The sequence below is a fragment of the Thrips palmi genome, unplaced genomic scaffold (assembly GCF_012932325.1).
Source record: "Thrips palmi isolate BJ-2018 unplaced genomic scaffold, TpBJ-2018v1 HiC_scaffold_8, whole genome shotgun sequence".
Classification (NCBI taxonomy): domain Eukaryota; kingdom Metazoa; phylum Arthropoda; class Insecta; order Thysanoptera; family Thripidae; genus Thrips; species Thrips palmi.
In genome coordinates this window covers 234,063-249,798 of record NW_023144635.1, presented here as the reverse complement: position 1 = coordinate 249,798, position 15,736 = coordinate 234,063, and the positions used below count along the sequence as shown (strand labels likewise).

Sequence of the window (15,736 nt, the reverse complement as noted above, 5' to 3'; positions counted from 1 at the left end):
GGCGCGTGGTCCGCTCCCCATGGGCAGGATGATGGTATTGCGCGGGGCCCGCGCGGACCGCGGGCTGATCCGGAACAGTGTGCTCTCGTCGCTCCGTCTCTCTCGCACCCGCATCGGGCCGCCCTGCGAGTGCGAGCGAGACAGAGCGCTGCCGTGGAGGTGGCCCGCCGCTGGGTCGCGCGCCGCGCCCGGCCGCGCCCCGCACATGCCGCACAGTGGATTAGAGCTGAGCTCGCGCGTCACAGCTAACTCTGACCGACATTGTTTTTATTACGACCAATCGGACCTGGTGCTGCCCCAGTTTCTCTCGTTTAGGAAAAATACAGAAATTCAGAGAGCAAATCTCGTCCCGATAGGCGCGTGTCCTCAGCGCGGCGTCCTCGAGGCCCAGGACGCCGACGGCACGCCGGCCTACCCATTATTCCCCTCACGAACCCCCCAGCCGAGTGGTGGCGGGCCGGGCAGGCCGGGCGGGGACGCCACCCAGCCACTGACAATGTTAGCACAATGAAAAAATTATGAAAAAGGAGAAAAAAGGAGCGCAGCCGGAGCGAGAGCTAACCTAGACCGGTCAAGGGCTAGTTTTACGAGCGAGGCATAACGACATAAAAAGGCGCGCTGAATGGACGCGTAACAAATACGGCTTGCCTTGCACCTCGCGGCGCGTCGCGGCGCGTCGCACTTCGGGTGTAGCGCCGTCCCCGCCGCGCCTCTGCTTTTTAATCAAAATCGGGCAGCGCCTCGCGCCCCTTTTATGGCACCGATGAAACGTATAACACCTGCCGGGCCCGGCCGGGGCGAGGGGGAGGGGGAGGGGAGGGAGGGGGTGCGTTGCCTACCAACGGCAGCCATCGAGAGTAAAGAAATGATCGGCGTCCTTTCAGCGAAGCGGGGCAGCACGCGGGAACGTACAGTGTTCTTTATTTGCGTCTTGCTTGGTGAAAGCAACAGAACCCAAGACTCCGACTCAATAGCCCGCACAGTGTGGCGCACACACGCGCGTACGCACGCACACGCACACACACACACACACACAGAGAGAGAGAGAGAGAGAGAGAGAGAGAGAGAGAGAGAGAGAGAGAGAGAGAGAGAGAGAGACCAACACGGACAGGCTCGCAATAAAATTCGCCTTCCGCCTGCGACCTGCCTTGCAGTGCCTGGCAGTGCCCACGCCGCCGCCTGTGCCGTTACAGATCCGGCGTCAAACTGACACGGGCCGACATGCGGATGACGTTGACGGCAAGGCGCTGCGCCCCGGACCCCGGGGCTACCCCTTGTCAATCAGCCCCTGCACGACGGGTACCCGACCCGGCGGACGTACGGGCGCGTCCGCCACGGCCGCGGCCCGAGAGAGGGCTACTCCCGCGGGCGGCTCGCCGCCCTCGCCGCCCTCACCCACTGCTCCGCGTCCAGCGGCGCCGTCCGCCCGGCCTGCGCACGACAGCGGGGGAATCGCGTGATAATTGCATTGCGCTTCCAGCGCTGGTCGCGAACTGTGGCCCCCCCCTCTCTCTCTCTCTCTCTCTCTCTCTCTCTCTCTCTCTCTCTCTCTCTCTCTCTCTCTCTCTCTCTCTCTTCTCTCTCTCTCTCTCTCTCTCTCTCTCCCTCTCTCTCCCTCTCTCTCTCTCTCTCTCTCTCTTACTCTCACGGGGCGTGCCGTGAGAGTGAGAGAGTGAGAGAGAGAGGAGAGAGAGGAGGAGAGAGAGAGAGAGGAGAGAGAGAGAGAGAGAGAGAGCGCCTGGCAGCATTCTGCGGCGCAGTACATGGATACTCGGATACTTGACTGCGGCCAGCAAGATTGCGGCGGGATTGCGGTAGGCCGGCCGCGGGTCCTGCCCCGCCCCGCCCCGCCCCACCGCTCTGCGGGTGTCACTTGTCACGTTATTATTTCCGCTGGCATTGAATCGCTGCCGGAAATTGGGCCGCCCCGCCCCGCCCCGCCCCGCCTCGGCCCGCCTTGTGTTTTGCTTTTGTCATTTGGGTTTTTGCGGGCGCAGGGCTGCGCCGGGCTGCGACGGGCTGCCAGGCCCGCCAGCCGCAAGCAAGCCATTTGCCAGTGTCGCATTATTGGCTTCACGTCAGGCGGGCGATGCCGGCGATGCAGAGGCCACGCCGCGCCACTCATTATGGCCCGTTTAATGGCTGCTGCGAAATTCCAGAGCGTTTTCGCGACACGCCGCAACGCGGAGAAAAGCAACGCGGCCCTGATTGCCGCTGGGCGCGTCGAGGTCCCGCTGCGGACGGCTCGGCAGTCGTGTCGCCACCGGCACACCGATTCCGAGAGTCGATTTCGTCGCTCTGTCGCTCTCGCACTCATGGGGCGTTGCGTATGGGTGCGAGAGAGACAGAGCGACAAAGACGACTCGCGGAATCAGTCTACAGCGGTGCGGGTCGTCGGCCAGGTGCGCACGTCCAGGAAGCCGCCTCCCTCAAGTGCCGCCGCCGGTCCGACTCAGGGTCCGCGACGGCCGTGGCGGTGGCGGCCGCGCGCGCGTCCGGAGCACGGCCGGGCTGCACGACACGGCAAGGGCGGCCGTCGACGCGCCGTCCCGGGGCACGCCGGGGCTCTTGTGGCACGGCGGGCACGGCGGGCACGGTGCGCAGGCACGCGCGGGGGGCAGGCTGCCCTCGAGGCTGCCTTGAAGGCGCGGCTTGCGTGCGCACACCCGCGCCCCCGACGTCGTCGTCACGGCCAGGACGGCATCCGCATCGTCGTCGTGGTTCTCGCCTGCACTCGGAGCTCTGGGTCCCCCGGTGGCGCCGTGGACTCGCCGCGACTGACGACGGCGACGTCGGTGTCCGCCCGAGGACGGCGGCGACCCTGCAACGCCGTGGGCGCCCAGTCACGTCGCGCACCAGCGCGCCAGCAAGCAGGCCGATGTGGAGATAGAAACCCGGATGCACTCACCGCGAGGCGCGAGCCACCGCTTGACGGCGACGTACGTGGGTCGCGGCGGTCGCGGCGCCGAGGCCAGGGTCGACGGCCTCCTCTTGTGGGGCCGCAGCGAAGGCCGCGGCGCGGCGCCCGCCCTGCCGGTGTTCCTGCCGGAGGCCCTGCCGGCCCTCGTCTTGGCCGGCCGCGACGCCCGGACGACGGCCGCGCGCTTCTGCCGCGGACGCCGTCGCCGGATCACGCCGGTGGCGTACATGCTGTACGCGTCCCTGGGCTGCGGCGCGACAGGCAGACAACGTCATGGTCCTTCTGCCGGTCTGCCGAGCAGGAAGCCTGCAGACTCTCGTCGCACCGTCTCTCTCGCCACCAGTACGCAATACGAGAGCGAGAGAGACAGCGACCGAAACGACTCTCGGAATGAGTCCGCCGCCCCGCCGACGACACGAGTACTCGACAAATTGGCGTGATGATGGAGAAAGGAAACGCAACAGTGGGACAGTGGGCCGCGCGGGGGATGGAGCGGGAAAAAATGCTAACGCGGCGAGAGCAAGCGAGAGGTAAACAGCGCGCAGCCAGCGCAAACAACGACAGAGCCGGCGGATCTCCCTGGAGCCTCGTGGTCCTGGGGCGAGGGGAGGGGGACGATGGCACTGCCGGCGTTTTGTTTGTGTGCGCACTCCGTTACTCCGCGCCATCCGCCGCGCACTCCACTGGCTTTATCAGATTCAAAAAGAGGCTGGCAAAACCGAAATGAAGCAGTGGCCGCTGGAGTGGTGCTCGAGGTCGAGGACGAGGACGTACCGCGGGGCGCAGGCGCTCGCCGTAGACGGCCGCCCCGGGCTGCCCGATACCGGCGCCCCAGCCCCACGGCGCGCCGAGTGGCGCCGGCGTCGGCGTCGACGTCGACTGGTTCGCCGTGCTCTGCTGCCTTCTGCTCGCGTTGGCCGTCGCCAGGGTGGTGGCCGTCGCCGAGGTCGACGACGTGACCTGGTCGCCGCGCAGCCCCCACGCCTCCAAGCTGGACCACTCGTCGGTGGACGGGTAGCGGCGGCTGCGGCGCGCCGCCGACGCTGCAGGTCACATGAGCTCACCGCGATCTTGCGCTCCGGACTCCACAAGCTTCAATTCTACAAGTGTCTGACTGTCGCGGCCGGCAACACGGACCTGCGGACTCGACGGGGAGGTGCACCGTGGCGAGCAGCGGGCAGGGCAGCGGCAGTGGCGGCGGCAGCGCGGCGCCGGGTGGCGTGAGCGACGTGGCTCTGGACCGACTACGCCCTTGCTGGTGGACCGGCTCTGCGGCACGTTAAAGATGGAGTGGGCCATTTAAGGTCTGCCTTTTTCGCGGACACTGTCCAAGAACTTCCAAGCGCGCGTCAAGGCGTGTAACAACGCCCGACTGGACTCGAACCCGGGCCCAAGTCCGAGTCGCCCTCACCGCTGGCCGAGCGCTCGGCCGTCCGCGACGCGCCCCGGGACGCCTGGGGCTGGCACGGCTGGGACGGCACCCTCACCAGCACCTCGCTGATGTCCTTCCCCTTGGCCGTGACCCTCCTCGCCGCCACGGCCTGGCCCGCGGCCTGGCCCGAGGCCTGGCCGGCCCGGCCCGGCGTGCTGTGGGCACTCGGCCTGGCATTGAGCGACGCGCCAGCGCCGCCCGGCACACTGGAAGAGAAGGACCCCGTCACGCCGTCAGGCCGTGAGGTCGTCACATGCGGTGGCGTGGGCGTGTACCCCGCGCCGCCCCGCGCCCATTCCAAGCCCCCAAATTGCGTTTCACCGTCTTAAAAAAGGCCGGAATGTTTGAAGTGTCCATACGGACGGTTAGCAAGAGAGGGGACCTTCAGGTGGGGTGAGGTGAGGTGGCACACCACTTTTCCTACTCTCACGACACGCGCACACTCAACACAAACACACACACACACACACACACACACACACACACACACCAACGCACACACACACGCACACACACACACGCAAACTACGGTGACGGACACGCGGAGGTGTAGGCGGAGGGCAGGCCACTGTTGGGGAATTCCCACGCACTAAACACCGCCTCTTTGCTTGGGTTGGGACGGACGACAGGGACGCGGGCGAGGCGGGCGAGGCGTTAAACTTTAAAAGCTGCTCGCCGGGACAGGGAGCAGAGCGGCAGGGCGGGGGGTGCCCCCTCTCGGTGCCACACTGCCACTGCCACCGCCACCGCCAGGCACGCGAGGGAACCGGACACCGAACTGGGTACCTGAGCGCCGGCCACCCACTTGGAAGCAGTTGAGAGTTCCGCAGGCGCCGACAGTGCCGACTCGTTCAAAAAGCAAACAGTGCGCCGTCAGTTCGGTGCGTTCACTGAGGTTTTCATACCGAGCCGACTGAGGTTGCTGTCCTCTTTTCCTCTTGGGGCCCCTTTCCCCCACCGCCTCTTGTCCATCCACGTTGGAGGGGTGCATTACCGCGGGGCCGCAATCATCATTTAATTTCACTCCACTTATCGGCCTAATCGACACGGCATTGTGTCGCGGCATTCTCCTCCCCCCCCCTTCTCCCCCTCGCCGCCGCTGCCATTGTCTGCCCACGCCGCGGACGCCACCCCCGGCCGCCTCCGACCTCCGCGTCGTCCGTCCTCCTGCTGCGGACTGGGAGTCCGATTTCGTCGCTCTGTCTCTCTCGCGCTCATGGGGCGGCCCGTGCGGGCGCGAGAGAGACAGAGCGACGAAAGCGACTCGGTTGCTTACTGCTTCCAGTGGCCGGCTTGGGGGCCTTGGGGTCCCGGCGCGCTGCTGGCGGGCCTGGGCGCGGTGCGGCCGGCGGGGCCTGCTGCGACGCCTCCACGGCCGCCGAGGGAGTGGGCGGACGAGGCCGGGCGGCAGTGCGGCTGGTGTCCGAGGCCCTGTCCGAGGCCCTGTCCGAGGCCCTGTCCGGGGCCGCGGCCTGGCGGCGAGGCGGCCAGAAGGCAGAAGAGCGTCAATTAGCGGTCCGGCCTTTCTTCGCCGCGCTGCGAAGCTTCGCCATGCTTCGCCATGCTTCGCCATCAACAAGCCCCGTTATTACTTATTCACAGAAAACTTTGGGCCGGGCCGCAACTTTCCCTTTCTCTTTCACGAATTAATCTCCTTTCTTTTTCCCCTCTCGGCGTCGTTATTCTGTCCTTTTTATCGCGGACGAGTCTCCATGGGGGAGGACACGCGCGCCCTCTAGACTGATGCACAGCGGGCCAGAAGACCGTTGGAGGCGGCCAAAACTCTAGACGCGTTTCGAGCTCCAGAGTCGCTCGAACCGAACGTGTGACCCCACCAATGGATTGCTCTTCGAACGAGGAATCCATTGGTGGGGTCACACGTTCGGTTCGAGTCCCATTTAGCGACGCCAGAGCTCAAAACGCGTCTAGAGTTTTGGCCGCCTCCACCGGCCCTCTGGCCCACTGTGTGATGCCGAGAGTCGTTTTCGTCGCTGTCTCTCTCGCTCTTGTGGGGCGCGTGCTGTGTAGGCGCGACAGAGACAGCGACGAAAACGAATTTCGTAACCAGCTTGCTCCGCGAGTTTGCATCGCGCAGCCCCGGGGCCGGGACCCGAGCGCGACCCAGCGCGGCCCGACCCGGCCCACGCCGTGGCAGTCACTTGTCACACTAGAGTACACTACTTTAGCGCGCGGCTCGGTTCCGCGAGACTTGCCCCCGGCAATCCTGTTACAATTACTTGGCGGATCGGGACGCTACACCCACGACGGCACGCACGCCACGCGCCGCCAGACTGAACCCGCCACGCCCGAGCAGACGCGCCTTGCCGTAAAGCTGCGTGTGTGCGCGGCCTCGTGCGCAGCACAGTGGGCCAGAAGACCGGCGCCGGCGGCCGAACCTCTGGACGCGTTTTGAGCTCCAGAGTCGCTAAATGGGACTCGAACCCAACGTGTGACCCCACCAATGAATTGCTCTCCGAACGGGGAATCCATTGGTGGGGTCACACGTTCGGTTCGAGTCCTGTTTAGCGACTCGGGAGCTCAAAACGCGTCCAGAGTTTCGGCCGCCGGCGCCGGTCTTCAGGCCCACAGTGCGCAGCGCGCTGGGGAAGAGCGGATGAACCGGCGGCCCACCCCGCCCCGCCCCGAGGTAGGGAAAAGGCTCCAAGCGGTTCATGGCATTCCGACTAAGGCGAGTTGCACGACAACTTGCGAAACAAGAAATGGCCCCGCGTGGCCCAGGACACCCGGCAGACTGAGAGTCGCTTTCGTCGCTCCGTCTCTCTCGCACCCTAGCGGCACGCCCCATGAGTGCGAGAGAGAGAGAGAGAGAGAGAGAGAGAGAGAGAGAGAGAGAGAGAGAGAGAGAGAGAGAGAGAGAGAGAGACCCACCCTTGGCGGAGTGGCACCGCTTGTCGCTGCTCCTGGCGCGCACCACGATGCGCACGCCGTCCACGCGCTGCAGCCTCACCTGGGAAGGGCCTGCCTCGGGGCCTGCAGCAGAAGCAGAGCCAAGCAAGGCATGAGTACACGGGTCGTCGCCAGGACAGTATCAGCTCTCAACGTGTCAACGTGCAAACGTCGTGTCAGAGGCAGGTTCGCGCGGACGACGCGGGCGCCGTTTGAAAAGCGGTGCGACGGAGGTCGACGTCGACGGCACGGTAAAAACGGAACCTGGTTTTCCCAGGAAGCCAATGGTAAAGGTATAGGCAATTTCCAGGGGGTTCCTGGGAAAACCAGGGACCGTTTTTACCGTGGGGGATCGAATCTCTGACTCGAGCCGCGCCGCTGGTGCTGCGACGCATGCGCCCAACGGTCCACTCCCCACAGGCAGGCTGATACCGGACTACGCTCTGTCTCTCTCGCTCACTGGGGGCGTTTTGTTTGGGTGCGATGGAGAGAGACACGGCCTCCAGTGGCGTGAAAATGTGTCCAGCATTGCATTATGCGAACGCGCGGCCGGAATTTCGGTGACGTTCGATGCGCTTGCCCGGCTTGTCCGCCCCACTGGCCGCGGCCCAACTATTTTTATGGCCGTGGCAGAGCCTGGCAGTGTAGGGGAGGGCGCCCAAACCACCTACACCGCCCACGCCGCACAGTGGGCCAGAAGACAGGGAGGCGCGGCCAAAATTCTAGACGCGTTTTGAGCTCAAATCGAACGTGTGACCCCACCAATGGCTTCCTCGTTCGGAGGGCAATCCATTGGTGGGGTCACACGCTCTGTTCGAGTCCCATTTAGCGACTCTGGGGCTCAAAACGCGTCTGGAGTTTCGGTCGCCGCCGCCGCCGCCGGTCTTCTGGCCCACTGTGCACCGCCCACACACGCCACCAACTTGCAACATAGTTAGGTCGGACTCTGGGCCACCAATCGGCGCGCGACTAATATCCGGGCGCGCCGGAAGGGCCGCCGGGTAATATAACAATTAGTTACCAACAGTAAGAGATAAAGTCTCGGGGGCGTTACAATGGCGGACAAGGCCGTCCCGACCCTCCCGCTGCCGGCGAGTCCCTTTCGTCGCTCTGTCTCTCTCGCACTCGAGGGGCGTCCAGCATGCGTGCGAGAGAGACAGAGCGACAGCTGCCGTCCACGCTGATGGTGCTCGGCATCAAGTCCCCTCGTCTGTCCCGCCAAAAGACCCCTCCCTCTCCCACGGACGAATAGTTGCTGCGGACAAAACGGGGAATTTGTTTCGCCTCGCGAAACGACACGGCCGGCCAGAAAGTTGGTCCGGGCGAACGAAGGCCCGAAGGGGCCGGGCGGCACAGTCGGGACAAAGGGATGAAACAAGGACAGGACAGGAATCTAGTGGCGAAGAGGCTGATTTAAATTCCGCAGCCTGTCGGGGCTCTTTCAATGGGTCAAGTTTGAATCCTGCAGCAAGGGGGCGCGCGCACGAAAGGAGCCGCCCTCCTCCCCCGCGGCGGCGGCATGGCGGCGGGCTCCCCTTACGTTAGAGTTATTAAGGCGATTCTTCTCTTCCATTCGGATCAAGCGGCGGCGCGGCGATATTTCACGCGGCCTTCCATTTCCGCTCGGCAGCCCCGCCGCCCCGCCGCGGCCCCAGCGCGCCCTGGCGGGGCCTGGCGGGCCCCAGCAGGTGGACAGGGTGGCGAGATATCGAGTCCGCACTAAATATTCCCCGCCGCGCCTTTTCGGCACGCCTTGCTACGCCTTGCCAGCCTCGCCTCGGGAGGAATCGCCTTCCAATGGTTCGTTGCGAACGCGGAGCTGCGAGGCACGCTCGCTCCGAACCGTATGCTTCGTCGCTCCGTCTCTCTCGCACCCTCACGGAGCACCCCGAGTGTGCGAGTGAGACAGCGCGACTGCAGCACTGTTCGGATCGGAGGGGCTGGAGTGCGGGCCGTACCACAGTGGGCTAGAAGACTGGCGCCGACGGCCAAAACTCTAGACGCGTTCTGAGCTCCAGAGTCGCTAAATGGGACTCGAACCGAACGTGTGACCCCACCAATGGATTCCTCGTTCGGAGAGCAATCTATTGATGGGGTCACACGTTTGGTTCGAGTCCCATGTAGCGACTCTGGAGCTCAAAACGCGTCTAGAGTTTTGGCCGTCGGCGCCGGTCTCCTAGCCCGGACCAAAGTCAGGAATTTTCCACAGTGTAGCAACACCGCCCGACGCACGCGGCCTCGAAAGATGACGCCCGCCGTCTCGAAGACAAAGAAAGTGGTGGCGGTGGTGGTACTTCCCTGTACGAGGCGCCCACGCTCGAAGGCGCGCCGCCCAGAGAGAGAGAGAGAGTGAGAAAAGAGAGGGCCGTTTGGCGAATCGCTCTTTAGCCCTTTCCCTTCCCAGCGCGACGTATTTCAGCCCCGCCATGAATCGCGGGGTAATGAGCGGCACCGCAAAAAAGGGAAAAAACGAGAAACCGGTGGCTCTTGAGGCGAGAGAGAGGGAGAGAGAGAGAGAGAGAGAGAGAGAGAGAGAGCGTCTTCCTGTTTGGAGCCTGGAGCACGCAATGGCCCCCGGGTCCGTAATCACGCCCACTGGGGGTACCTGGTGGACCGAGGCCGGGGCGACGTCGCGCTGCTTATTTCCTCCGGTGGCAGAGGCCGTGGCAGAGGCCGTGGCAGAGGCCGTGGCAGAGGCCGTGGCAGAGGCCGTGGCAGAGGCCGTGGCAGAGGCCGTGGCAGAGGCCGTGGCAGAGGCCGTGGCAGAGGCCGTGGCAGAGGCCGTGGCAGAGGCCGTGGCAGAGGCCGTGGCAGAGGCCGTGGCAGAGGCCGTGGCAGAGGCCGTGGCAGAGGCCGTGGCAGAGGCCGTGGCAGAGGCCGTGGCAGAGGCCGTGGCAGAGGCCGTGGCAGAGGCCGTGGCAGAGGCCGTGGCAGAGGCCGTGGCAGAGGCCGTGGCAGAGGCCGTGGCAGAGGCCGTGGCAGAGGCCGTGGCAGAGGCCGTGGCAGAGGCCGTGGCAGAGGCCGTGGCAGAGGCCGTGGCAGAGGCCGTGGCAGAGGCCGTGGCAGAGGCCGTGGCAGAGGCCGTGGCAGAGGCCGTGGCAGAGGCCGCCCGGGTCGGAGCCAGAGTCTTATTTTCGTCTTTACTTCGGCTTATTTGGTTTCCACATAGAGTCCGTTTGAAGCGCGGCAGAAGACAAGAGCAATGGTCATTCAAGGCGCGCGCAAGGGTTAAACGAGGCGAAACAAAGGTTGAGAGCAGGCGAAAAAAAGACGCTGCGCAAGCTTATCTTTTTCGTCTTGAAATTGTCTCTATCGCGTTTTGATTTAGGCTTGCGGAAGCCGAAAAGAAGGCGAAAAAAAGACGAAAAGAAGACTCGCACGAGCCCGGCAGAAGAGCCGAAAAAAAGACGAGATTGAGCGCCGCCGGCCTCCGGTCGGCAAAAGAGGTGGTGGGGGGCCAGCGACCGCACTGGCGAAAAGTAAACACAGCCTGCGCTTCGACGCAGCGTCGAACTATGAACCATGAGACTCGGAAATCGGTGCCGCAAGCCGCTGGGCCAGGGCGACTTGTTGGAGGTTGGGTGTCTGAGCTTGAGTCCTGTCTCACGCTGCCGCGGCGGCTGGCTGTTGACGACAAACTCGACAGCTGTGTGGTGTGACGGTTCAATACCATTCATTCACTCATCGTCCGATCTATTCAATGCGTATGATTTCGCTAAACGGTGATAGAGAGCACAAACAGTAAAGGCGATACAAAAAATTAAGAAGTGTAAAATAATATTGAACCGTCACACCACACAGCCGTCGAGTTTGTCGTCAACAGCCAGCCGCCGCGGCAGCGTGAGACAGGACTCAAGCTCAGACACCCAACCTCCAACAAGTCGCCCTGGCCCAGCGGCTTGCGGCACCGATTTCCGAGTCTCATGGTTCATAGTTCGACGCTGCGTCGAAGCGCAGGCTGTGTTTACTTTTCGCCAGTGCGGTCGCTGGCCCCCCACCACCTCTTTTGCCGACCGGAGGCCGGCGGCGCTCAATCTCGTCTTTTTTTCGGCTCTTCTGCCGGGCTCGTACGAGTCTTCTTTTCGTCTTTTTTTCGCCTTCTTTTCGGCTTCCGCAAGCCTAAATCAAAACGCGATAGAGACAATTTCAAGACGAAAAAGATAAGCTTGCGCAGCGTCTTTTTTTCGCCTGCTCTCAACCTTTGTTTCGCCTCGTTTAACCCTTGCGCGCGCCTTGAATGACCATTGCTCTTGTCTTCTGCCGCGCTTCAAACGGACTCTATGTGGAAACCAAATAAGCCGAAGTAAAGACGAAAATAAGACTCTGGCTCCGACCCGGGCGTGGCAGAGGCCGTGGCACACTGAAAAAAAAGTCTAGTAACGATAACCAGAATCCTGGTACCAAATACCAGACTGTCTGATAGAATATAACTCAACTAGAATTCTGGTAAAAAATACTAAACTGTCTAGTTGGCCTCAGTCTAGTAAACCGTACCAGATTTATAGTTATCCTCACAATGCCGCCAGGTCCCCTTCTGGTAGTTTTTACCAAACATCCTGGTTAGTTAATGTGCTTACAAAACTGAAGTAAGAAGTCCAAAATTTAATAAAATATTTTTTCGTAGTGATGAAACCTGATGTGACGTCGATTTCGTTAACGAACAACCTCTGAATTGTTTTTTTCCCTCCTCCTCTCCTCCGGATTCGAACCGGGATCTCACACTTGTGAGACGGGCTCGTTACCACTGCGCCACCACGTCGCCTGTGGGTCGAGGGGATCCCCACCAGGTGACTCTCTACGTGTCTGGCTCAGGGAAATACTCCCAGTGTTTCTTTCGGATTTAAGACTCCGAAAATAACGAAACCGGTTGCAGTTTACTTTTTGACACCCGAACATTTCAAATGAAACGAATATTTTGAAGTTTTACGTATGGTGCCAATTACGGAACAGTCTGGTAAAATTTACCAGGATTATTAACCAGACACCTGGTAAATGTCACAACACCCGATCTGGTTACTGCAACTGATCATCTGGTGAGAGTTACTAGGATTCTCGTATGAGTAACTAGTACTCGTTTAACTAGGATTGGTCTGGTACTTTTAACCAGACTTTTTTCTCAGTGCAGAGGCCGTGGCAGAGGCCGTGGCAGAGGCCGTGGCAGAGGCCGTGGCAGAGGCCGTGGCAGAGGCCGTGGCAGAGGCCGTGGCAGAGGCCGTGGCAGAGGCCGTGGCAGAGGCGCCGTGGCAGAGTCCCGACACTGTGGCAAAAAGGTACGGAAAATCCTGTTAATTTTTTTGCCAGGATTCTCCGTAGCCCTCTTATCAATATTCTCCGTAGGCTCTTACAGTATTCTCCGTAGGGCCGCACAGTATTCTCTGTAAATCCGCACAGTCTTCTCCGTAGGACCTCGAAGACTGTATAGTCCTACGGAGATCACTGTGCGGTCCTACGGAGAATACTGTGCGGTCCTACAGAAAATACTGTAAGAGCCTACGGAGAATATTGATAAGGGGCCTACGGAGAATTACCACAAGCTGTTTACAGGATTTTCCGTAGCTTTTTGCCACAGTGGAGCAACAGGCTTTCCGCGCGATAAGACAGCAGGCCTCGGCCTGGCCCTGGCCCGCCTACAGCCCGTCCGTTCCTCGTGCGTCGGCCGGGCGGCCTGCAAACTGATTCCGAGAGTCACCTTCGTCGTGCTGTCTCTCTCGCACTCATGGAGCGTCCCGCGAAGGCGCGAGAGAGACAGAGCGACGAAAACGACTCTCGGAATCAGTCTGCAGGCCGACCGGACGAATTATCCGGGAAACGCTTGGCTAGCTCTGGGCCGCTCTTGGCCGCTCTTGGCAGTGGGCGAATTCCAGCACTCGCCTGGAGGCTCCAGGCTGGAGCTGGAGGCGCGGACGAGCCCTGACTGCCGACGCGACGCCGACGTTGAGTAAGAGGCTCGCAAGGACGGACTCTCCGCAGGCGCGGATCCAGAGGGGAGGGGGCGAGACAATTGACCCCCTTGGCCCCATGATAGCCGCCTGAGAGGCAGGCAAAAGGCCACACTTCGCCTAAGAAAGTAGGCAACGAGAGTACAAACTAGCTGACAGCTGACACCTTGAAGTGTCTTTTATTCTTCTATTCTATTAAATTGAATGTGGGCATCATCTGCTCAAAAGCTCTTCTTTGCCCTTTCCTACCTCTGGCTTGCTTCGGATTTACCACTAACTCGCCGCGCCGATCTTGCCGGGGCTTTTCATCACCAGCTTCGCGACGGAAGTCACAAGTACCCGCCAGCCGACAGCGGGAACGGAACGCCCTGGGCGCCGACCGACTACACACCGACCGCGGTACCAACCGCAACGCCGCCTGCCCAGTTCGGTTTGCTTTACCCCTGCTAAATTTTTATCTTTTATCTTTTTTGGCCCGCCTTTACCGGCGCCGCTCCTCGCAACGTTTCCAAGGTAGAGTCCCTTTACCGCGACTAACGAGGGTACTTCCCAGTAAGGACGGGTTAGTCTGTGTCGACCGGCGCTACGTACCAGGCGGGGCGGGGCTGTCGCTGGCCAGGGTCTCTCTCAACTTTATACCGACTTTTCGTTAATCGGCGCCGCGCCGCGCCACGCCACGCCACGCCGCGCCACGCCACGCCGCGCCACGCCGCGCCACGCCACGCCACGCCACGCCGCGTCACGCCACGCCGCGCCACGCCACGCCACGCCACGCCGCGTCACGCCACGCCGCGCCACGCCACGCCACGCCACGCCACGCCACGCCGCGCCACGCCACGCCACGCCACGCCACGCCGCGCCACGCCACGCGGCGCTGCTACGCTTCGCTCCGGCTTCTATCTGCGCCGCCATGTCGCGTAATGCCTCTGAGCAAAGGGACCTCGGGGAGCGTTGGAGACCTCCTCCCGCACAGGCCGGCCCCGTCCCGGCCGCGGGCGAGGGATCCGGGCGCACAGTGGGCCAGAAGACCAGTGGAGGCGGCCAAAACTCTAAACGCGTTTTGAGCTCCAGAGTGGCTAAATAGGCCTCGAACCGAACGTGTGACCCCACCAATGGATTGCTCTCCGAACGAGGAATCCATGGGTGGGGTCACACGCTCGGTTCCAGTCCTGTTACGCGACTCTGGAGCTCAAAACACGTCTAGAGTTTTGGCCACCTCCACCGGTCTTCTGGCCCACTGTGGGGCGGAGCCAGGCAGACGGAGAGCCAGGGAGCCGAGCCACACAGCGGGAGAAATTAGCCCGGCCGCTCTAGGACATCAAGGAGGTGAAGTAGGAGCACTCATTAGCCGACGAAGATGACCAAATCTCCCGCGAGGCTTATTATATCAACGCTAACAGCTTCGGGGAGGGGGTGGGGGGCTGGCGAAGCAGCCCAGGAAATGCGCGCGGGCGACACCGCGGCGGTGGCGGGGTCAACCACACCGAGCGGCGCGCGGCACGGAGCGGCGCGGAGCGGCGCCAAGTCCTTTCCCGTCCCTCTTTCTTTACCGTCGAGAGGAAGGCCTTGCCGGTGCGGCCTTGCCGGTGCGGCCCCGGATGCAAGCGACGCGAAGGGGAAGTTCAAAATTGAAGTTTACTTGGGGAATTAAACACGCAGGCTCGCCTCTCTCTCTCTCTCTCTCTCTCTCTCTCTCTCTCTCTCTCTCTCTCTCTCTCTCTCTCTCTCTCTCTCTCTCTCTTTGCTCGCCGCAAGCGGCAGGAGGACGTTCCCCCCCACCTGCCCACCGCGTCCATAACCTCATCACACCTTTCGTTCGCCCTGCGCTCGGCTGAGGAAAAGCCCGGCAAGTTTCAAAATGTCGAAGCAGAAGCAGACCGGACGAGCGAGTTTCGGCTCAGATACACGTAGCAGTAAGTTGGGTTGCCTATCCTCTCGGCTGCGGGTGCACTGAGAGCGAGCCAAAATAAAAACCTCTTAAAAACTGAACTGAGCCAGAGCAGTGCGAGGACAACAGCGCAGAGGCGTCTGCGCCAGGCCAGACCCTCAGACCCTCAGACCATGGTTCAACTCTGTTTGATTGCCTCTCCCAGTTCGGTTCAAACTGCAGTGGTTATCCAGAATAAAAACATGAGTTACACCCCCTCACAACAATCAAAAGCCCCCTCCACTCGTCGCCGAGTGAAGAACAAAAGGGATCAAACAAGCAAGAACCAGCAGCGCGCAGCGCGCCCTGGCGGCCGTTTCTGTGAACTGTCAAAAGCTAAACACTGAGTGGTCACAAATCGTGGCGCGCTAATGGTTCCTGGCTTGTTAAGTTAATTTTGTTCTTCACTCGACGACGAGTGACAGGGTAGATTTGAGACTCACCTCGACTTGCTTCAGCTTCAGGGACCCTCGACTCGTGGCTCCTGCTGGCGAAGGACGTCCTCCTGTACCTGTCCATCCGTGCTCTCCGGAGTCGGGGGGGATCCTCGCCCTCGGCTGGGGCTGCTCGATGAACCGGCAACAACACAGCAGCAGCAGCACCCGAGTCAG

General features: G+C 62.0%; 1 protein-coding gene across 1 annotated transcript in view; it reads right to left on the bottom strand.

Moving 5' to 3' along the window:
- Positions 1-15,736, bottom strand: part of LOC117653015 — a 68,064-nt gene that overhangs the window by 51,994 nt on the left and 334 nt on the right. Inside the window, exons 2-3 of the mRNA XM_034398352.1 lie at positions 15,569-15,688; positions 7,242-7,343 (exon numbers count right to left, since the gene is read on the bottom strand). Coding sequence (XP_034254243.1) covers positions 7,242-7,343; positions 15,569-15,644 — 178 coding nt within the window. The 5' untranslated portion in view covers positions 15,645-15,688. The remainder of the gene's footprint in view (positions 1-7,241; positions 7,344-15,568; positions 15,689-15,736) is intronic.